Source organism: Vigna unguiculata, chromosome 11 (genome assembly GCF_004118075.2).
Source record: "Vigna unguiculata cultivar IT97K-499-35 chromosome 11, ASM411807v1, whole genome shotgun sequence".
NCBI classification, from domain to species: Eukaryota; Viridiplantae; Streptophyta; class Magnoliopsida; order Fabales; family Fabaceae; genus Vigna; species Vigna unguiculata.
The window spans coordinates 20,105,310-20,127,771 of NC_040289.1; the positions used below are offsets into that span (position 1 = coordinate 20,105,310).

The following is a 22,462-nucleotide window of genomic DNA, read 5'->3' on the forward strand; positions in this document are numbered from 1 at the left end:
TGGTGGTCTCGGGTGGTGGGCTCGCGGAAGTCGCGGAGAGAAGAGGAGACAGCGACTGGCCGGAATTTGCAGAGAGAAATGCAGGAGCAGCTGGCGCGCACGATAGGAAGAAAGGGGTTCTGTTTTTGAGCCCTGATTAAACCATATGGCCTCAGTTCAATTTAGAACCGAGGCATATAACACCTATTTGGCCCCGGTTCCCTAAAACCCGAGGCATATAACACCTTTGGCACCGGCTTTTCCCCAACCGAAGCCTATAGGTCCCAACGTCAATGGCATTTTTGAAATTTCTGGCAACCTTTTTGGCTTCGGGCCTCCTTAACCGAGGCCTATAACAACTTTTGGCACCGGTTTTTTTTGAACCGAGGCCTATAACTGCGTTTGGCACCGGTTTTTGTGTGAACCGAGGCCTATAAGTTGCCTTTAATTTCAAAATTGCCACCGCACCGTTATATGCTTCGGTTCCTCGCCAACCGAGGCCTATAAGGCGAGGTAAAAACGCAATTCTGCACTAGTGAAGGTATGGTTTTTGGAACTTTTTTCTGACATTAATTACAACATTTATTGCTTTCGATGATCGAACCCTTACTGACTTTAGCATTGAAGTGCCTTTAATAGGTACTCTTGATCGGCTGACAAACAGGAGCATCGAACAGACGACAAGAATGAAGGTTTGAAACACTCTAGCAAAAGGTAACCTGATATCAAATATTTACATTATGTTATTTTTTATTTCCTAAATCTAAATAATAATTAAATATATTTTTATCTTTATATAAAATATATTTATAAAATTGAAAAATTTCCTAAAAAGTAATATAAATAAAAAATTATATCAAGTAAATATTTTCTACAAGAACCAACTAAAATAATTTCACCCACTTTGAGCTAACAAGAAAACTCTACTGGTGCCTAACTTCTTTCCATTTGATCTCACCATCACCTCCAGTGTTGAATGTTTTGTACCGAAGCTCTATTGTTTTTAGGAGTTAAGTTAGGAGATAATGAACTTGAGGGGAAATACCAATTAATTGCAAAATATTACAAGTAAATCCATAGAAGAATATTAATGTTTTCAATCCAAAATCTTTTCATAATCAATCTGTGATTTTTCTCCTTATATACTCAACTCATACTTAAATAGGTAATCATTATTACACCTTAGAGTTTGGGTAAACTAGAATTACTCTTTAGTTACATAATGGTAGCCCTGGAAGACCCAGAATCTGTTTTTCCAGATGTCTTGTTTAACTTATATCTAATCTTCATACATAACTCATATATTGACAACTGTACCCAATTTAGCAATTTGGTAACATTCAAGTTTGACACGAAAAAGTCGTCTACACTGAAGTAAAACATACTGCATGATAATCATAGAATTTAGTGTAATGCATGTTCTACAACATTTTTACTCTCTCTTGGAGCACATGCAATCTATTCACCGGCCATTTAAAGAGGTAATGCTTAATTCTTCATTTATAGACATTTTGTTTACATTTTCATCATCCGAAATTCTCTTTGGAAAGAAACCAGGCTCTTTAGGCTCAACCAGTTCCATCTCACTGACTAACATTTGAATTATGGATGTCATGGTTGGTCTATCTTCCGGGTATTGTTGCACGCACAAGAGACTGACATGGATGCATCGCAGTGCTTCTGTGATTACACACGAGTCCTTCACATTTGAGTCTATCAAATCTAAGGCATTTTTCTCTTTCCAAAGTTCCCATGCCTAAGTCATAAAATATGAGAAGAAGTTAAAGAATCATGTTAACTTTGGCTTAATTAAATAATAAGCTATTTGAGGCCTTACACAGCCAACAAGGTTAAGAGTCTGGTTTCCATGACACAGAGGTCTATTTTTGTTCCCACATACAATCTCCAACAACAAAATACCAAAGCTGAAAACATCAGATTTGATTGAAAATAGTCCATGAACGGCATACTCTGGGGCCATATACCCACTACAAGAAATTAACAGACCAAACATTCAGTTGGCACACAAATAAGTAGATAAATTTAATGCAGTATAGGTTGACAGACACTCACAATGTCCCAACTACCCTGTTTGTGTTTCCTTCGGTTTGGTCTCCTCCAAAAGCTCTGGCCATTCCAAAGTCTGAAATTTTTGGATTTAAATTTTCATCAAGTAAAACATTACTTGCTTTGAGATCTCTGTGTATTATCCTTAACCGGGAATCTTGGTGAAGATACAGAAGCCCTCTTGCAACTCCAAGTATTATTTGGAAGCGCATAGGCCAATCAAGAAATTTACCTTTTTGTTCATCTGTATTTCGTAAAGCAAATAGTTATCCAATAGTAGATTTGCAAGATTAAATTGGCATTAAATGACAGAAAGAAAACAACACAAGTGGACCTAATCTAAGATATTCTTTTATAGGCATACCGAAGATGAAGGAATCTAGGCTTCCATTAACCATGTATTCGTATACTAGTATTTTTTCTTCTCGGATGCAACAGCCAAGTAGCTTTACCAGATTACGGTGTTGAACCTTTGCAATCAGTTTCACTTCTGTTATGAACTCGGTTATTCCTTGTCCAGAACTTCTTGAAAGTCTCTTCACAGCAATCTCTTGCCCATCAGCTAATTTTCCCTACACAAATACCTTTCATTTGAGAATACATTTTCAGTAACAAATTACAATATAGTTCGTCACTGGACTCTACTTGTTCTATTACTGTTAAAAGTGTTTAAATATTGAATTACCTTGTATACAGGTCCAAAACCACCTTTTCCTATCATATTATTGCTCGAGAAATTGTTAGTGGCAGTAGTGATTGTACATAGATCAAACAATGGCATGTCTAGATCTTCTAGCTGCCTTTCAATGTTCTCTTTTTTCTCTGACTTCTCTGGACCACGCAAAGAACAATGAAATGTTCAAAATATTTTTGTGAAGCTCGAGGGAATTGTGACAGGTTTACGTGGATAAATATTGAACATTAAATTAGACAAGAAAAAAGGAAATAAAGAGAAAGATACATAGAAAAAAGAGCTGCCACAGTTATGGTGGTGACAGCGTTATTGGTGTATATTTACCTGCTATGTTTCTTCTGACTCTGTACATGACAAAAATGCAAAATAAAAGTATGCCACTAATTGCAGCAGTTGTGGTAGCAATAATTATCTTCACACGTTTGTGTCGTTGTTGAGCCCGAGTGTTTGTGGTGAGATCTTGCATTTTCCAAAGAAAACAGTATGGTGGAATGGAACTTGCATTTTCCTAAGAAAAAAGAATGATGGAATGGAAGTGTTAAGAAGAGAGATTAATGTACCTGAATTTGCAGAAGACATCCGGATATATAGATCTTGCCCACCAGTTTCAAAGTGTCGGATGTCAATAAGATCTCCAAACCACATGACACAGCCACTACCTGCTCCTCTTATGTCTGAATTAGTAAAGGCCATGCAAGAGCAATTACTCAAGCATCTCCTTCGGCAATCATCTAAATCAATACTCTCATCAACCCAAGTATGTGTCGTATCTGGTACTTTCAGGCCTACATATTTCACAAACTCATCCTTGTAGTACTCTTTGCAGCTTAATGGTTTCTTCCGGATGCATCCTTCAGTCCAGTTCATTACATTCCATTCTTGTGTTGACTTTGGACTGAATCCTTCTAAACATTGGCAAACTGGTGACACTGTTATCCAGCAGTTCCCGTAGGCTCCACAGTATCCGTAAGTATCACACGCGTCTTTTGGGGTAGATTCAAAAACCCCCCAACGTTCCATGGTTTCCCCCCATCGTCGGGTTTCGAATTGGCCTTCGCCTATGGTAATTGCCACGAGGACCGAACTATTCTTAGGAACAAACGAGTACGACATCTCAACCTTGTTGGGAGCGTACTTAAGGTCATTTTTAACGACGTACTTGAATTCGTAGAATGGATTTGGCTTTTGTTGTGATACGCCACTGAAATAAAGTCCATTCCAAGGTCCAATGCGGGAAGACTTACGCGTGCCGTTCATCAGGTAAAACTCGGGATAATTATTAAGCTTTAGACCCCAAGAATGATCTCCTGGGGATGGATCATCTGAACTCTTCCATGACGTTATTCTCCGTTCCAGACCAGTTCGGAGGTCCCATCCCAACTTCATCCCTGGCAATAGTGTATCCGATGGATAGTCAAAGCTCTGCCACAAATACTCATCTGGGTTTGTTTCTCCCTCATTTCTTATCACAAAATTGCCATTATCCAAGAGCACTGCCTCTGGATTCCGTGCTTGTTTTTGATAGGTTGCAGACCAGACAACTGTGTCGTTTTGTCTGACCTCAAGATTCCATGTCTTGCTGAATGCCAAAATACCTGAGCTATCATTGATCGGGTTTGCACCGTTTGGAACCCAAACAACTCGTTGAACAGGTATGATTTTATACCAAATTCCAAGGTAGCGTTTTGTGGATTTACCTGGGGTGAAGAAACCGAGCTCAAATTGTCCACTGTTGGACACTAATGTCTCGCCGTCAATGATTGACTGTGACACAGTGAGGTTAGCCGCGGAAATTTTGAGAACGGGAACAAGCACGTAAGCAACAATAATCATGAATGAAAACATCCCCATTGACGAATTTGTCAATCGGACACTGAATAATATCATGAGTTTATCAGAATTGGTAAGTGCACAACATTGGATGAACTGAGACTATGTTCCTCGTTTTGACCCAGTCAACCATTACTACTACTTCCACGTTTGTCCCAGCGTGACTATTCTTTCATCAAATCTCATTAACTCATCCAGATAACCAGCTTTGAAAAATTTATTGTGTGGTGGTTCCACAGGAACTAAGATAAAGTTTGCCAACCATTTCACATTCACTATTTTGATTGTTTTCATAATTACAAAAAATTTGTTAATTTTAATAACTGTTATTTTGAAAATCAGTGTCAGTAGTTATTAAAAACAAATCTGTCAAGTAGTTATTAAAAAAGTAAAGAGTAAAATAATATATGTCATTGTAAAAATGATTATATGGTGTTAAAATAATGTCACCTGATGAAGGATTATCTTGTTCCTTTTTAAGATTATTGAATATGGTGTGAGTTGATTAAGAAAGCTAAGTGAAATCCCCACTGGACATTAAGATAGCAAGCTATCTAGATGTGAAGGTTCCTTTCACAAAGCTCAAGAGAAGAAGATGATGGATTGATTCAAAACAAAAAGGAAATGGAAGGCACATAAACCATAGAAAACCAAGAACAATTAAAGGAAGAAGAAAACATAAAATGGAAAGGAAAGAAATGGTAAAAATGTGAGAAGCACGCCACTACAAGGCTAGGCTAGAAGCCATGGCAACCTTGAAGATGAGTGGATGTGTGCCGCCACTTGCTATGCAAGATAAGGCTTACAAGTTTCACTCCCAAGGGAGGAAACTCTCACAAATGGTTGAGACACAAGAGTGTTTTTACTTCAAAATGTTCAACCCTTTTACATGTCTAGGAGCACCCCTTATATAGAAGAGTTTAGGGGCCTCTAAGCAAATAAAAGATACCTAAGGATGTCTCTACAAAAACCTAACCCTAGCTTCTAGAAACTAGGTCAAATAAGGTTACAAAAATGAGAGACAAAAGAGCTAACTATGGTGTGTGCAAGGCTAATTTCGTTCTAGCACAAAAGGAGACAAAGAATGTGTCTCATATGTCTCCAAAAAGTGGCCAAAGAGTGCTAAAAACAAAGGAGACCAAAGGTACATAGGTACACTTGCTTCATGCCTTTTACTTTATGCTTTATGCCTTTGCTTTACTCTCTCTTCCACATCATTTATGCTCCCCAATAACCATGCGCCACCTAGCATTGCTTTCTTACTCCTAATTAACCTACAAAGCAAATAAACATAGATTAGCATGTTGGCTTAAGTCAAGTCAACTATAGTCAATAAGTCAAACCTAGTCAAAGGTCAACAAGTCAACTAAAGTTGATTCAACTAAGTCAACTTTGGGAATCAAAAATAATAAACACAAATGAAAAGGGATGAAGGATTAGTGAACTTCCTTTCTAAACATGCTTAGTCTTCTTAAGCATGTGCCTTCATCCTTGGTTGGGGTCAATCCTTCATCATCCTCCCCTTCTTGGAGAGAATTTGACCACAAATTCTTGAAGCCTTTGTGGATGGAACTTGACTTGATTTGGGGGAGAATTTGCGCCTCCCTTTTATGAGCTTTTGTTCCATCCTTTCTAAGGGTATTACCCCTAGCTTTGGTTAGCCCATCTTAATTTTCTAGACTACTCTTCCTCTCTTGCTTGTGCTTTGGGCCTTCCTTTTTGGCTTGGGAAGAGAAGGAAGAGTGATGCACATCTTACTTTGGAAGAATTTTTTAGTAGGCAAGTAAAACCTTGGTGAAAGCTTGCCCCTTTTCTTTTTCTTCTTTATCTTTTCTTATTATATTTCTATCCTTATTAACTTCTTGAGGTGATAGAGGTAGTAAAGTTGTCTTTTTCCCATTTTTGAAGAAAATGTATTGGTTGGTATAGCCATCATGTAAAGTTTGTTTATCAAATTGCCATGGCCTACCTAGTAAGATATGTGTGACTTCCATGGGAACAACATCACATAGCACCTCATCTTTGTAGCTTCCTATAGAGAAGTTAATTAGGACTTGTTTATTGACATCTATTTCTCCCTCTTTACTTATCCAAGCAAGCTTGTAGGGCTTAGCATGAGGAATGGTCTCTAAGCTAAGCTTTTCCACCAACCTTGTGCTAGCTACATTGGTACTACTTCCTCCATCAATAATTAGAGAGCAAACCCATTTGTTAATTTTGCACCTAGATTGAAAAATGTTTTCTCTTTGAGTTGGCTCAAGCTCACTTTGATCTTGACCTATCATGCGCCTTAATAACATAAGGTCTTTCTCAAAAATTTTAGTTTTACTAGAGGAAGAAGATTCTTTTGAAAGAGAATGGGGAGATGAGTGTTCACTTTCAACATCATTACTCTTCTTTAAGATCATGGTCCTTTTGGTTGGGCAATTTAAAGCAATGTGATTATAAGCCAAACATTTAAAACATTTAATGGAACTTGATCTTTGAGAAGTGGAATGGTGAATGTGATCACTTGGTGACTTACTTTTACTTGGTGGTTCTTGATGAGAGTTAGAAGGGAACTTATCATGTTTCTTTTTATCCTTTCCATTCCATGATTGACTAAAGTAGTGGTTGGGTGAGTAACTCTTCCTTGCCCTTCTTTTTCTTTTCAATTGAATTTCAATCCCAAGGGCAAGTGTGAAAACATTTTCAAGAGTTGAGTACTCATACAACTCTACTTGGTCTTGTATGTCTCTCCTAAGACCACTCACAAATCTTTTTATTTTCTCTTTGTTAGTCTCTTTTATTTCAACCCTACGCATTTGAGACTTTAATTCTTTAAAGTACTCACTCACACTCATAGAACCTTGGTGAAGCCTTTGGAGCTTCAAAAGAAGTTCCTTCCTATAGGAGGGAGGAACAAATCTAGCGCGCATAAGAGTTTTAATGTCCATCCAAGAAGCCGCGGGTGGCCCTTGGTCATAATTCTTACAAACTTTATGCCACCAAGTATTGGCATACTCCAAAAATCCTAAAACTACTAGATCAACTTGTGTTTGATCCTTTACATCATTTTCATTGAAAATTTGATTAACTTTAGCTTCCCAATCAAGGAAGACTTTGGGATCACTTCCTCCATAGAACTTAGGAATCTTTGGAGTTTCCATCTCTTGTGATAGGTTGCGCCTAGAATGCCCTCTTTTCCTAGCCTCTCTTTCTTGCTCTTTAGCTTCAAGCCTTTTAATGTGCTCTTGGATTCTTAGGTCACTTTGCTCCTTGTCTTTTCTCAATTGTTCAAAGGAATCCTTCCTAGACAACTCTAAATCCCGAAGCAATCTCATCAATGTATTATTTTTGTTTGGAGTAGGTGCATTTGATGAACTTGCCATGATTCCTACAACAAAAACACTCAAATCCGAGACAAAATAAATGGATTAGAGGTTAGAAAACATGAAAACCAAGACCAAATCCAACCCAAAATTGCAACCCAAGTGTTTAGATCACTCTCCCAAAGTAACAAGGCAAGGCTAGCACTCAAAATCCACCAAAGGAGTGAAGCAAACACTTTTAAAAACTTGTTCAAAACCTTTCAAATGCAAGACAAGTGATTCGGCCACAACATCCCAAGAGTTTCAAGAAAAGAAAACTACTAAGACACAACAAAGAACACCTAGTGACAAGCAAGAAAAGCACAAAAACAAGAAAGTTTAACTTCTAAGAAAATTTTGTTTTAAAGACAAAACTTGAACAAGACTAAAGCAATGAAAAACACTTTTAAAGACTCTATGGAAAGCATTTGAACAAGCCAAGATTATACCTCAAATTATGCATACACCAAGAAAGATCATAACCAAGTTAAAGCATGGAACTAATTTGCCAATATCACCCAAAATCCAAGTATAAAATTTGGTAGCATAACACCTAGTAAAAATGGCCAAATGGATTCACCAAGCAACACATTAGCTCTCGGCCAAACTGTTTTTGGTCATGAAAATAATTTTTCTTTTCAAAACTAGGTACTTAAGATGATGAGAAGGATATTTTAGGGTGTCTTGAACACTTAGTTCCTTAAAAATTAGGTCAAAATCAATTTCAAGGAGCATGTTACAACAAAAGCCATAGATCTCATGCAATAGCTCAAATACTTAGAAACAAGAATAAGAAAACTCAAAGAACAATATGACATATGACTCAAGCAAAAGTTAGACACATTTAAAGACTCAACATGACATACACAAAGACACAAACATGTAGCTATCATGCATTTAAACTCATGGATTTGAGGCTCAAAGACTAAGCATCCAAAGACATGTTATCCAACCACATTTAGGTGTAAGAAGAGTAACAAAAACAGTAGCAAAAACTGCCAAACATAACCTGAAAAACGTTGATTCGCGGTGATCTCGGCAGCTCTGACCTTTACTCACTATTTCAATCATAACTCTCTCCACAAAACTCCAAATGCATTGGTTCTTTTTTTGTTAGAAACTAGACTAACAGAGCTTTCTTTTGACATCAAGAACGTAATTTTTGGACCACTGAGCAGGTGCAGTTTAATCTTTTAAAATCGTGAACAATTTCTGCCAGCATTGTTTTTATGTGGACCATTCAAAGATAGCTACACAAGACAAGGTTAGAACATGAAAACACCATATTCAAGGACAACCAAAGCTCTAGATACCAAATGATGAAGGATTATCTTGTTCCTTTTTAAGATTATTGAATATGGTGTGAGTTGATTAAGAAAGCTAAGTGAAATCCCCACTGGACATTAAGATAGCAAGCTATCTAGATGTGAAGGTTCCTTTCACAAAGCTCAAGAGAAGAAGATGATGGATTGATTCAAAACAAAAAGGAAATGGAAGGCACATAAACCATAGAAAACCAAGAACAATTAAAGGAAGAAGAAAACATAAAATGGAAAGGAAAGAAATGGTAAAAATGTGAGAAGCACGCCACTACAAGGCTAGGCTAGAAGCCATGGCAACCTTGAAGATGAGTGGATGTGTGCCGCCACTTGCTATGCAAGATAAGGCTTACAAGTTTCACTCCCAAGGGAGGAAACTCTCACAAATGGTTGAGACACAAGAGTGTTTTTACTTCAAAATGTTCAACCCTTTTACATGTCTAGGAGCACCCCTTATATAGAAGAGTTTAGGGGCCTCTAAGCAAATAAAAGATACCTAAGGATGTCTCTACAAAAACCTAACCCTAGCTTCTAGAAACTAGGTCAAATAAGGTTACAAAAATGAGAGACAAAAGAGCTAACTATGGTGTGTGCAAGGCTAATTTCGTTCTAGCACAAAAGGAGACAAAGAATGTGTCTCATATGTCTCCAAAAAGTGGCCAAAGAGTGCTAAAAACAAAGGAGACCAAAGGTACATAGGTACACTTGCTTCATGCCTTTTACTTTATGCTTTATGCCTTTGCTTTACTCTCTCTTCCACATCATTTATGCTCCCCAATAACCATGCGCCACCTAGCATTGCTTTCTTACTCCTAATTAACCTACAAAGCAAATAAACATAGATTAGCATGTTGGCTTAAGTCAAGTCAACTATAGTCAATAAGTCAAACCTAGTCAAAGGTCAACAAGTCAACTAAAGTTGATTCAACTAAGTCAACTTTGGGAATCAAAAATAATAAACACAAATGAAAAGGGATGAAGGATTAGTGAACTTCCTTTCTAAACATGATTAGTCTTCTTAAGCATGTGCCTTCATCCTTGGTTGGGGTCAATCCTTCATCATCACCTCACCCCTTTAGATTTGGGATGTTCAAGTCATGGTCAATGGTTGATTTTCTTAACAAAAATGTTTTTAAAATAAAATACGTAACTATCTGGTTTTTATGTACTTATCCAATTTACATATTTTAAAATTAAGTATTTCTTTTAGTTTTTTTAGGAAGTAAAATCTATTTGTTTTAAATGAATATTCTTTAGAAAAATTGTCTAAAACATTTTTTTAAGTGTAATCAAACTAGTCTATTATTAATGTAGAATTGTTAGTAACACCAATTAGGCTTTTACTTTCTAGACTTCCACAATTTCTTCGTGCAACCCTTTAAACGTTCGAAATAATCATTTTACCTTTCCAAAAAGTGACTTCAAAATTACATATTCTATGAAAGTTTTCATGACAAGTTTTTGAAATTTTTCCAAACAATATTTCTAGAATAAAATTTTCTAAATGAGATTTTTGAAATTAGTGTGTTTTGGAATAAAATTTTTGAAAAAAAAAAACTTTCTAAAACTCATAAAATGCCTTTCTAAAATGAGTTTTATGAAATACTTACATGTGAAATGTGTTTCGGAAAGATCTTTCCAAAACACATGGAATATGTTTCGAAACGAGATTTTTCCAACATTTTCTTTCCCATCTTCTTGTGCATAATTCTTCCTGTCTTCTTCTTTCTCAATAGCATAAGTGCAACAGTGGCGATGGTGGAAGCTGTGACAGTGGTGTGGTGGTGTGGGGTGGTGTGGTGGGATGCAATGAGAAAGGGTGTTTGATTCTTTTTCTAATATTATAGGTGATGAAGGCGTGACCAAACAAGATTCTATGGAAGTTCTTCCAAGAAGAATCACAAGGAGCATATTTTAGTCCTTCACCTTTATCATTGTTTTGAATTTCATTATTGTAATTTCCCTAAAGTTAACTTAGTTGACCAACTTCTGTTGACTTGTTGACCTTTGACTAGGTTTGACTTGTTAACTAGAGTTGTCTTAACTTAAGCCAACATGCTAATATATGTTGAGTTATTTTTGTAGGTTAATTAGGCTTAAGGAAGCATGGATAGGTGTGGCACAATAGTATTAGAGAGTAAAGATGATGTGAAGCTTAGGTGGAAGAGAGAGGAAAGTAAAAAGCATAAAACATAAAACAAAAGGAGCTTGTACCTCAAAACATCAAAATACTATAAAAAGATTGTTCAAAACATTTTTCTTGAAAAGAACAAGCAAGAGAAAGAAGATCAAATAGATACATAGAATTTTATACTAATTCACTTAAATCTGAGTTACATCCAATGTGTCAAGGTAACCTTAGGCTAACTTTGCATTATTTCAAAAGTTTTACAAAATTCCAACAAGATTACAGTTTTGAAATCACAAAACTACACCAAGAGTCTCAAATCACACAAGAATCTAAACAAAGTATGTGTAGTGTCCGGCACTTTCAGGCCTTTATATTTGGCAAACACAACCATGTTGAACTCTTTGCAACTTAATTGTTTATTTAGATGCATCCTTCTGTTCAGTTCATTACATTCCATTCTTGTGGTGACTTTGGACTGAATCCTTCTAAACATTGGCAAAGTGGTGCCTTTATGTCCAGCAATTCCCATAGGCTCCATAGCTTCCATACATATCACATTCGTTTATTGGGGTAATTTCATAAATCACCCAATTTTTCCTAGTTTCCTCCCATACACTAGTTTTGAATTGACCTTCGCCTATGGTAACTGCCATGAGGACCGAACTATTCGTAGGAACAAATGAGTACGACATCTCAACCTAGTTGGGGGCGTACATAAGGTCACTTTTAAGGGCGTACTTTAATTCGTAGAGAGGATTTTGCATTCGCTGTAATACGCCACTGAAATAAAGTCCATCCCAAGATCCAATGTGGGAATACTTAAGTGTTCTGTTCATCAGGTAATATCAACGGATATTCACAAGTATTTGTGGGTATTCTCGAAAGAAAAAATTAATATTTAATAATATATTTTAATGATAAATTCAAATAAAAATACTATGTATAACATTTATAAATTTCAAACAAAGTGCAAATAAATCATTTAAATAGTGTTGAATGACATTTTACAAAGAAATTGAGATTTTTTAAAACCAATTGATAAAAAATAGCCCATTCAATTTTAGCGTATTGATGTTTTAATCATGTTTTTTTAATTTTTTTTTTAATTTAAATTAAAATATAGGGGTATGGGTATCCACGAGTACGGATACTATTATACCCGTACCCCCCTGTTAACATGCGGGTATAAAAAATACACGTACCCATTACTCGCGAGTATCCATTTACAATATTCATTTTCTATCCATTGCGGGTTTTATCTACGGATACCCATGGGTACAAATTTTTTTGACATCCCTAGAGTTGAAGGCTTGACCACACAAGATTCCATGGAAGCTCTATCAAGAAGGATTACATGAGAAGGATGTCTAGAAGGGAGGCTTCTAGTCCTTAATCCTTAAATATTTGGTTGGTATTTAATTATTGTGATTTCCCTCTAGTTGACCAACCTTAGTTGACTTGTTGACCGTTGACTAGGTTTGACTTGTTGACTAGAGTTGACTTGACTTAAGCCAACGTGCTAATCTATGTTTAGTTGCTTTTGTAGGTTAATTAGGCTTAAGGAAGCTTGGATAGGTGGCACAACAATATCGGAGAGTAAAGATGTGTGGGATTTATGTGGAGGAGAGAGGAAAGTAAAAAGCATAAAGCATAAAGCATAAAGCAAAAGGAACTTGTAACTTTTATCCCCTTTCTCTTAAGCTCCTTTTGACATTAGTAGAAGACATTCTTGTCTCTTTTTGGAGTGAGGCCAAGGAACCCTCTAGGGTTTCCAACCACTATTTAAGTTTGTGCTACTTTGGTAGTAAATGCTTCTAGAATTAGGGTTGTTCTATTTGCTAGTTAACCATTTGAACTTTGAGTTTATTTTCTAGAGGCCTCTAGAACTTTGTATATAAGGGGTGCTCTTTAGCTTGAAAAGGGTTGATCATTTTGAGTTTATAAACTAGTGTTTCAACCACACAAAAAATCGTGAGCTTCCTCCCTTCGAGTGGAGACTTCACCTTAGCCTTATATTGTTATGCAAGTGGCATCATCACTCACTCATCACTAGAGTTGGTTAGCCATATGGCCCTTTTAAGAGTGGTGTGCTTCATCTGCATTACCATCTTCTATATCTTCCCTTTTGTGGTTGTTTTCTTCTATTTCTATTCAGTTTATATGTGTTGTTTTCCATTTCATTTTGAAGCTTAACTCAATCCATGACTCTCCTTCTTTAGAACCTCTAGAAGTGAACCTTCACATCTAGATAACTTGCTATTTTAATGTCTAGTGGGGATCTTCTCTACATTTTCTTAAATAATTGATCAGCATGTTCCAAAATTATAGAAAGAACTAACTCAATCCTTCATCAATAAGGGTGCAACTATTAATAATTATAGGGTGCAAGAAACAATTGCAAGTGCAAAATGTGGAATTAACAACGATATATTTTACCTTCGTTGGAGCAAAAACGATGTAAACAGAAACAACGAACAATTTTTTAATTATAGAATTACATATTACATCGGTTAACACCAAAATCGATGGAATAACACTTAAAATAACTTCTAAAGATATTATCGAGCGTCGAACACTCCCGAAGCATAAACCAACACATGTTGCCAATGGTTAAGAATTGGACTTTTAAGCCTAACCCAATCACACAAAATTGACTTGTAAGGTGAGGTTTGCACCCACTTATATACTATAAACTCGTCTTATCTCTAGTCGATGTGGGACTTCCAACACACCTTCTTCACACCAAGGTATATACATCTCGAGCGTGTAACTAGACATTACTATAGGATAGTTTGGTTAATTCATGAAACTGGTAGAACCAGTTGAAGGTGTTGTTGTATTGTATTAGTTTGGCGCCACTGCATTCTAGGAGATCAATCAATTCTAACCAATCATCCACACCATCCATTCCTTCCATCACACGAACCATTTTTCCCCATTTTCCTCTCCACCATAGAAACACTTATGTACTTCTTCCTTATTGTTTTATGCACATTATGCTACTATGTTGATGATTCTTGGAGTTATTCCATGGTGATCCAATCCATTTTCACTAAACCAATTGTTGTAAGCATGTTCTTCTTTATTAGATTCGAGTATTCTGTGCAATTCTGTCGTTCATCTTCTATGATTTTCCATTTCTTTCGTTAAACTGAACTTGTGATTCAAGAGAGCTTTGGTTGAGTGATATTGATCCAATTCAACACTGAAATTCGGATGAAGTCTTCTTGAATTTCAGAAAATGTAACGGTCATGTTACCTAAATATCAAATGTCTTTTGATTTAAGATGAATTATACATAAATCTGGTAGCTTAAATCATGAGGTTTAACTCAGCAAAATGCACACACTTTTATTCTTTTGCTGATAATATGAACTTGCAATTCAAGTATGTTTTGGTTGAGTGATATAGAGTCAATTCAACACTGAAATTCAGATGAAGTCTTCTTAAATTTCAAAAGGTGCAATCGTCGCCTTACTTAGATATCAATTTTCCGTGTATCTGAGCTTAATCATACATAAACCATACAAATTGAATCAATAAACTCAATTCTGCATAATCGTGCCACTATTCCAATCACGTTTTAATTTCGATTCATGTTTGTAACTTCATCATGATGTTTGCGTAATGTTTTCCGACCATTTCGGCATCCAATTCACCATTCATTGCATTTAAATTCGCATCCACACATAGTTCGTTATTTTAGTTAATTAGGGTTCATGGTTTAGTAATTCATGTTTTACTTCATCGTTTTGGATGATTCTTGTTCACATGCAATGACAGGTGTTTCGATGGTTAGAGAGAAGCTTGTCTAATAAGAGTGAAACGAAAGACCAGAACTAAGCCAAGCTTTAAATAAAAAGGGACACTACATGTGTTCTTCAAAACAACTAATATAGTATGTTTTTGTTTAAAAAATCAAATAAGATACTACAACATTTCCCCCCACAACCAATGGTATGTTTTGTTTTTTCTTTTTTTATTAGTAGATGAATATTACATCGATTATTACTAACAACTGATGTAATATGGTTTTCAATATTTACAAAACTATCACCGCATTTTTAATTAAATCATTTTCTAGCAATTGATGTTATATCTCCTTATTATATCCAAAATTTGCTCTAGTGTTGACATTGATAGTGCCACGTGGCACGAGACTGACCTGATATGTGGACACAAAATTAAAAATAAACAAAATAATAACAAATTGACACATGACAATTTAATATCATTGGTACATATTTCAAGTAAATCTATACAAGAAAATTGGTATGTTTTCAATCCAAAACCTTTTGATAATTAGTTTGTGATTCTTTTCTCCTTATATACTCAATCATACTTAAATTGGTAATCATTATTACACCTTAAAGTTTGGGTAAACTAGAAATACTCTTTCAGTCACATAATGGTAGCACCCCAGAATATGTTTTTCTAGATGACTCGTTTAACTCAACTAATCTTCATACATAACTCATATATTGACAACTTAACCAATCTAGCAATTTGGTAACTACATCTACATTCAAGTTTGACACGAAAAAATCGTCTAAACTGAAGTAAAACATAATGTATGATAATCACAGAACTTAGTGTGAATGCATGAGTTGAATAACATTTTTACTCTCTCTTGGAGCACATGCAATATATTCACCGGCCATTTAAAGACGTAATGCTTAATTCTTCATTCATAGACATTTTGTTTAGATTTTCATCATTTGAAATTCTCTTTGGAAAGAAACCAGGCTCTTTAGGCTCAACCAGTTCCCTCTCACTGCCTAACATTTGAATTATGGATGTCATGGTTGGCCTATCTTCCGGGTACTGTTGCACGCACAAGAGACTGATATGGATGCATCGCAATGCTTCTGTGATTACACACGAGTCCTTCACATTTGAGTCTATCAAATCTAAGGCATTTTTCTCTTTCCAAAGTTCCCATGCCTAAGTCATAAAATATGAGGAAAAGTTAATAAATCATGTTAACTTTGGCTTAATGAAATAATAAGCTATTTGAGGGCTTACATAACCAACAAGGTTAAGAGTCTGGTTTCCATGACACAGAGGTCTATTTTTGTTCCCACATACAATCTCCAACAACAAAATACCAAAGCTGAAAACATCAGATTTGATTGAAAATAGTCCATGAACGGCATACTCTGGGGCCATATACCCACTACAAGAAATTAACAGACCAAACATTCAGTTGGCACACAAATAAGTAGACAAATTTAATGCAGTATAGGTTGACAGACACTCACAATGTCCCAACTACTCTGTTTGTGTTTCCTTCGGTTTGGTCTCCTCCAAAAGCTCTAGCCATTCCAAAGTCTGAAATTTTTGGATTTAAATTTTCATCAAGTAAAACATTACTTGCTTTGAGATCTCTATGTATTATCCTTAACCGGGAATCTTGGTGAAGATACAGAAGCCCTCTTGCAACTCCAAGTATTATTTGGAAGCGCATAGGCCAATCAAGAAATTTACCTTTTTGTTCATCTGTATTTAGCAAAGCAAATAGGTTATCCATTATTATATTTTCAAGATTAAATTGGCATTAAATGACAGAAAGAAAACAACACAAGTGGACCTAATCTAAGATTTTCTTTTATAGGCATACCAAAGATGAAGGAATCTAGGCTTCCATTAACCATGTATTCATATACTAGTATTTTTTCTTCTCCTCGGATGCAACAGCCAAGTAGCTTTACCAGATTACGGTGTTGAACCTTTGCAATCAGTTTCACTTCTGTTATGAACTCGGTCATTCCTTGTCCAGAACTTCTTGAAAGTCTTTTCACAGCAATCTCTTGCCCATCCGCTAATTTTCCCTACACAAATATATTTCAGTAACAAATTACAATTTAGTTGGTCACTGGACTCTACTTGTTCTATTAGTGTTAAGTGTTTAAATATTGGATTACCTTGTATACAGGTCCAAAACCACCTTTTCCTATCATATTATTGCTCGAGAAATTGTTAGTGGCAGTAGTGATTGTAAACAGATCAAACAATGGCATGTCTAGATCTTCTAGCTGCCTTTTAATGTTGTCTTTTTTCTCTGACTTTTCTGGACCACGGAAAGAACAATGAAATGTTCAAAATCATTTTTGTGAAACACGGGAAATTGTGACAAGTTTACGTAGATATAAGGAAAAAAGAGCTGCCACAGTTATGGTGGTGACAGCATTATTGGTACATATGTACCTGCTATGTTCCTTCGGACTCTGTACATGACAAAAATGCAAAAGAAAAGTATGCCACTAATTGCAGCAGTTGTGGTAGCAATAATTATCTTCACACGTTTGTGTCGTTGTTGAGCCCGAGTGTTTGTGGTGAGATCTTGCATTTTCCAAAGAAAACAGTATGGTGGAATGGAACTTGCATTTTCCTAAGAAAAAAGAATGATGGAATGGAAGTGTTAAGAAGAGAGATTAATGTACCTGAATTTGCAGAAGACATCCGGATATATAGATCTTGCCCACCAGTTTCAAACTGCCGCATATCAACAAGATCTCCAAACCACATGACACAGCCACTACCTGGCCCGTTTATGTCTGAATTAGTAAACGCCATACAAGAACAATTACTCAAGCATCTGCTTCTGCAATCATCTAAATCAATATTCTCATCAACCCACGTATGTGTCGTATCTGGTACTTTCAGGCCTACATATTTCACAAACTCATCCTTGTAGAACTCTTTGCAGCTTAATGGTTTCTTCCGGATGCATCCTCCACTCCAGTCCATTGTATTCCATTCTTGTCGTGAGTTTGGACTGAATCCTTTTAAACATAGGCAAAGTGGTGACGCTGTTGTCAAGCAATTCCCGTAGGCTCCACACAAGGCATACATATCACAAATGTCATTTAGGTTAGATTCATCATAAGTTTCCCAACTTTGCGCAGTTTCCACCCAACGACGGGTTCGGAAGCGACCTTTGCTTATGGTAACTGCAACGAGGACCGAAGTATTCTTAAGAACAAGCGAATACGACATCTCAACCTTGTTGGGGGCGTACAAAACGTCACTTTTAACGACGTACTCGAATTTGTAGATTGGATTTGGCTTTTGAAGTGATAGACCACTGAAAAAAAGTCCATTCCAAGGTCCAATGCGGTTGGACTTATGTTTTCCCTGCATCAGGTAAAACTCAGGATAATTATTAAGCCTTAGAACCCAAGAATCGTCTCCTGGGGATGGATCATCCGGACTCTTCCAAGATGTTAGGTTCCGTTCCAGACCAGTTCTGAGGTCCCATCCTAACTTCATCCCTGGCAAGAGTGTATCAGAAGGATAGTCAAAGCTTTGCCACAGATACTCATCTGGCTCTGTTTCTCCCTCATTTCTTACCACAAAATTGCCACTGTCCAAGAGCACTGCCACTGGATTCCGTGCTTGTTTTCGATAGGTTGCGGACCAGACAACTGTGTCGTTTTGTCTGAGCTCAAGATTCCCTGTCTTGCTGAAGGCTAAAATGCCCGAGGAATCATTAATTGCGTTTGCGCCGTATGGAACCCAAACAACTCGTTCAACAGGTATAATTTTATACCAAATTCCAAGGTAGCGTTTTGTGGAGTTACCTGGGGTGAAGAACCCGAGCTCAAACTGTCCGCTGTTGGATACTAATGTCTCGCTGTCAATTATTGACTGTGACATAGTGAGGTTAGCTGCGGAAATTTTGAGAGCAGGAACAAGCATGTAAGCAACAATAATCATGAAAGAAAACATCCCCATTCAATAATTGCTTAATTGGACACTGAATATTATTTGAGTTTATCAGAATTATTAAGTGCACAACATTGGATGAACTGAGACCATCTTCCTCGTTTCGACTAAGTCAACGTGACTTTTCAATGGTCAAATTTTATTATTGAAAAAAATTATTGTATGGTGGTTCTCACAGGAATTAAGATAAAGCTTTGCAGCCATTTCATATTCACTGTTTTGAAATAATCGTTTTACCTTTCCAATGACTTGCCAATTACATATTCTTGAAACTTTTCATTACAAGTGTTGTGGAATTTTAGAAACAATAATTCTAGAATAAAATTTTCTAAACAAATGAAATATGTTTTGGAATAAAATTTCCTAAATGAGAATTTAAAAAAAAAAACTTTCCAAAACTCTTTTTCTTTGTTAAGAGCTCTTTCATGAATTTTGCATAAGTTGGTATCTGTTCCATAACTTTCACAAAAGGAATATTAATCTACAATTGTTTGAAAATGTCTATGAACCTTGCAAACTACTTTTCCTTGTCCTTTTTGGAAGGATTATGAGGGTATGGTATGTTTTTCATCTGTGGTACTTGATTCTCACCCTTCTCCCTCTTTTCCCCCTCATTCTTTTTTTTTCTTTTCTCTCATTGTTTTATGTACATACTTACTTTTATTTTCTCTTCCTCTCCCTCACACTCATTTTTTTCTCTTTCATTTTCTTTTTCCTCCAAGACTTCCTCCTCCACAACTAGGTTGTCCCCAATCCCTCTTCCCACAATTTTACCACTCCTGGTAGTAATTGATTTACAATGCTCTTTGGGATTACTCTAAGTGTTAGCTGAAAATTGATGTGCTTGTTGATCTGATAATTGTTTAGCCAACTGTCCTACTTGTGTTTCAAGATTTCTGATTGAAGCTTTGTATTTTTCTGATTGGTTAAAGAAGCTTGCATAAACTTTTCCAGAGTATCCTCCAATTTGGTTGTTCTGTCATGCACCGAAGGATAATGTTGTTGTTGTTGTTGATAAGAAGGTTGTCTGTTTGAAGGACTATCATCTTGTTTCCATCCAAAATTCTGATTTTGATTATTTCTCCGTCCTTGTGAAAAGTTATTATTGTTGGAGAAATTACCTGGTCTTCCTTGATTACTCACATACTGAACTTTTGCTTGTAAGTTACTCTAATAAGAACAATGACCATTTGGATGATCGCCCTCACAAAACTCACACCTTATGGGTTGTTAATTACTAGGAGAAGATTGCACGTGTAGCTACTCAAGTAATTTAGACATCTGCTTTGTTAGTGCTTCAATCTGTTGAGTCAAAATTTTACTCTAAGCTAAGATTGCATCTGTGGTACCAAGATCAAGCACTCCTTTCCTCTTAATAGTTTGCCTATTATGTTGAGCTTGATGATTTGTGGATGTTAATGCCTCAATTATTCTTGTTGCTTGCTCTGCATCTACATTCATCATTATTCCACCAGTTACTGCATCTAATATCATCTTGGTGTCAAGCCTCAGACCATTGTAGAAAATATTTAGCTGAGCAATATCTTCAAATCCATGATTTAGGCATCTCCTTAATAAAGAATTAAATCGTTTCGAAGCTTCAAAGAATGGCTCATCTAGTCCTTACCTAAATGTTGAAATATCAACTTTTGCTTTGATGTACCAAGAAAGTGCAACGAATCTATTCAAGAACTTCTCCTCTACATCATTCCAATTGTTCAAACTTTGATTTGGATGCGACTTAAGCCATTCCTTTGCTTTTCCTACCAATGAAAAAGGAAACAAATTCATATATACATGCTCAAGATCTCCTTCTTAAAAACCCATGGTTCCTATCAATTCATAAAATATAGAGAAATGAGAATATGGATCTTCATTATCCATCCTAGTGAATTGATGAGAACTGATTAAGCTAAGGAAAGCTGGCTTTATCTCCAATGTTTTGGTGGTGGGTGGTATTGCTATGCTAGAAAAATATCTTGGCCCTTGCTGCATAGCATAGTCTCCAAGTGTTTTTCTTTGTGGAGTTGCTCCTTGATTCTCCATATTTTCTGCTTGTTGAAGTCTGGTGAGAGTACTTGAAGATTTTTCCTTGTTTTTTTCCATGTTTCTTTTTGCTTTTGCCTTTGTTTCTTCTAGTTGTCTTTTCTATCCCTGGGTCAAATGCTAATTGATCTTTGAGAACCTGACCTCGTAAGAACATAAATCAAAACAGCTCAAGCAAGCTCACTCGCCTGTTCTCGAACTCTCGCTTAAGCGAGAGTGCTTCTCGCTTGGGCGAGAATGGCAATAAGTGTCTCGCTTGGGCGAGAATGGTGGCAAGTGCCTCGCTTAGGCGAGAATGGCAACAAATGTCTCGCTCGGGCGAGATTACTTTGGCTTGAGCGAGATTGTTCTAGCTTGAGTGAGACTCCTTTGATTTGAGCGACCTATTGCACAAATTCTTCCTTTTCTTCTATGTTTTTTTATTTCTCCTTTACTTTTCTTAAGTTCTGTCCTCCTCTACTTTAATTTACCTAAAAAATACACCAAATAGGGATCAAATGATTTCTTTTAAGTAGAAACTTGGAAGCATGTGATTGAAACTCATTTTTCCTAGATCAGGGAAAATCAAAATAATATAAACACAAATTACAAATAGAAGTGCCAACATTTCGTATGAAAATTATTGATTTTTGGCACTTATCAAGGGTCAATAAATCCATATATATATATGATCATTCTTTTTTTCAGTGCATCTACAATGTAAATACCTTAAATATTGAATAATATTAGAATAACATATTGAATATATTCAAACTAGCACTAGTGTAGTAAGGGCTTTTGGCTCTGGTTATTTTTAATATTTTGCCCTGGTTCCAGAACCGGGGCATATTGGGGCAAAGCAAAAACGGGTAGTTTTTAGCCTCGGGTTCGGGTGTTAACCCGAGACCATATAGGAAACTTTTCTGACCCGGTTGTGGTTGAACCAAAGCCATATAGCCATATGAGCAGCAACCATAATTGTAGTTTTGCAAAGAGCACTGAGGGCTTTTCATTCTCTTCGCCACCACTAGCACAATATTTCCCCTGCCCGCAACATCATCTCATAATTCCTCGAAACCCAATTGCTCCCATAGTCAAAGCTCAAAACTTAAAAAAAACATATAAATTTAAACAAGGGAAAAGAACATGAAATATAAATATCCCTTACAGGAGAGGGAATAGCAGGGATGAGTGGCGCAACGCAAATTGCCTAGCATCGTTCAGCAACTCACAAACCTTGATCCAGTTTTTCGAATTCAAATCTTCAATCAAACTCTACATTTCCAAACATTTTTACTTTTCAGATAAAATGCTCTGAAGAGATTGAATTTGAAATCTT

At 36.3% G+C, this 22,462-nt stretch overlaps 2 protein-coding genes across 4 annotated transcripts; both read right to left on the reverse strand.

The window, feature by feature from the left end:
• Positions 1-1,349: 1,349 nt before the first annotated feature.
• LOC114169789 (G-type lectin S-receptor-like serine/threonine-protein kinase At4g27290) lies at positions 1,350-4,738 on the reverse strand. 2 transcript variants are annotated; one of them, XM_028055093.1, is made up of 7 exons: positions 3,301-4,738; positions 3,065-3,199; positions 2,732-2,877; positions 2,411-2,618; positions 2,053-2,290; positions 1,817-1,967; positions 1,350-1,735 (listed from the first exon to the last, which is right to left on the reverse strand). In XM_028055093.1, the coding sequence occupies exons 1-7, from the start codon at positions 4,625-4,627 to the stop codon at positions 1,442-1,444; spliced, it is 2,499 nt and encodes an 832-aa protein (XP_027910894.1). In that variant the 5' UTR covers positions 4,628-4,738; the 3' UTR covers positions 1,350-1,441. The 2 variants fall into 2 exon arrangements, with proteins under 2 accessions (XP_027910894.1, XP_027910895.1); XM_028055094.1 differs by lacking the exon at positions 3,065-3,199.
• Positions 4,739-15,685: 10,947 nt separating this feature from the next.
• LOC114169791 (G-type lectin S-receptor-like serine/threonine-protein kinase At4g27290) lies at positions 15,686-19,140 on the reverse strand. Of its 2 annotated transcripts, XM_028055095.1 has the most exons (7): positions 17,814-19,137; positions 17,578-17,712; positions 17,295-17,440; positions 16,991-17,201; positions 16,632-16,869; positions 16,396-16,546; positions 15,692-16,314 (listed from the first exon to the last, which is right to left on the reverse strand). In XM_028055095.1, exons 1-7 carry the CDS (start codon positions 19,105-19,107, stop codon positions 16,021-16,023), a joined length of 2,469 nt encoding a protein of 822 aa, XP_027910896.1. In that variant the 5' UTR covers positions 19,108-19,137; the 3' UTR covers positions 15,692-16,020. The 2 variants fall into 2 exon arrangements, with proteins under 2 accessions (XP_027910897.1, XP_027910896.1); XM_028055096.1 differs by lacking the exon at positions 17,578-17,712 and having other exon boundaries at positions 15,686-16,314; positions 17,814-19,140.
• Between the last annotated feature and the right edge of the window lie 3,322 nt (positions 19,141-22,462).

Excerpts from the sequence above, each read along its gene's own strand:
- LOC114169789 (XM_028055093.1), bottom strand. The coding sequence starts at position 4,627 with ATGATATTATTCAGTGTCCGATTGACAAATTCGTCAATGGGGATGTTT. Across the intron at positions 2,878-3,064 it reads AGTCAGAAGAAACATAGCAG|AGAAGTCAGAGAAAAAAGAG; the intron begins GTAAATATACAC and ends TGCGTGGTCCAG. Across the intron at positions 2,291-2,410 it reads CCTAGATTCCTTCATCTTCG|ATGAACAAAAAGGTAAATTT; the intron begins GTATGCCTATAA and ends TACGAAATACAG.
- LOC114169791 (XM_028055095.1), bottom strand. The coding sequence starts at position 19,107 with ATGGGGATGTTTTCTTTCATGATTATTGTTGCTTACATGCTTGTTCCT. Across the intron at positions 17,202-17,294 it reads GTTTTGGACCTGTATACAAG|GGAAAATTAGCGGATGGGCA; the intron begins GTAATCCAATAT and ends ATATTTGTGTAG. Across the intron at positions 16,315-16,395 it reads CTCTTAACCTTGTTGGTTAT|GCATGGGAACTTTGGAAAGA; the intron begins GTAAGCCCTCAA and ends TTTATGACTTAG.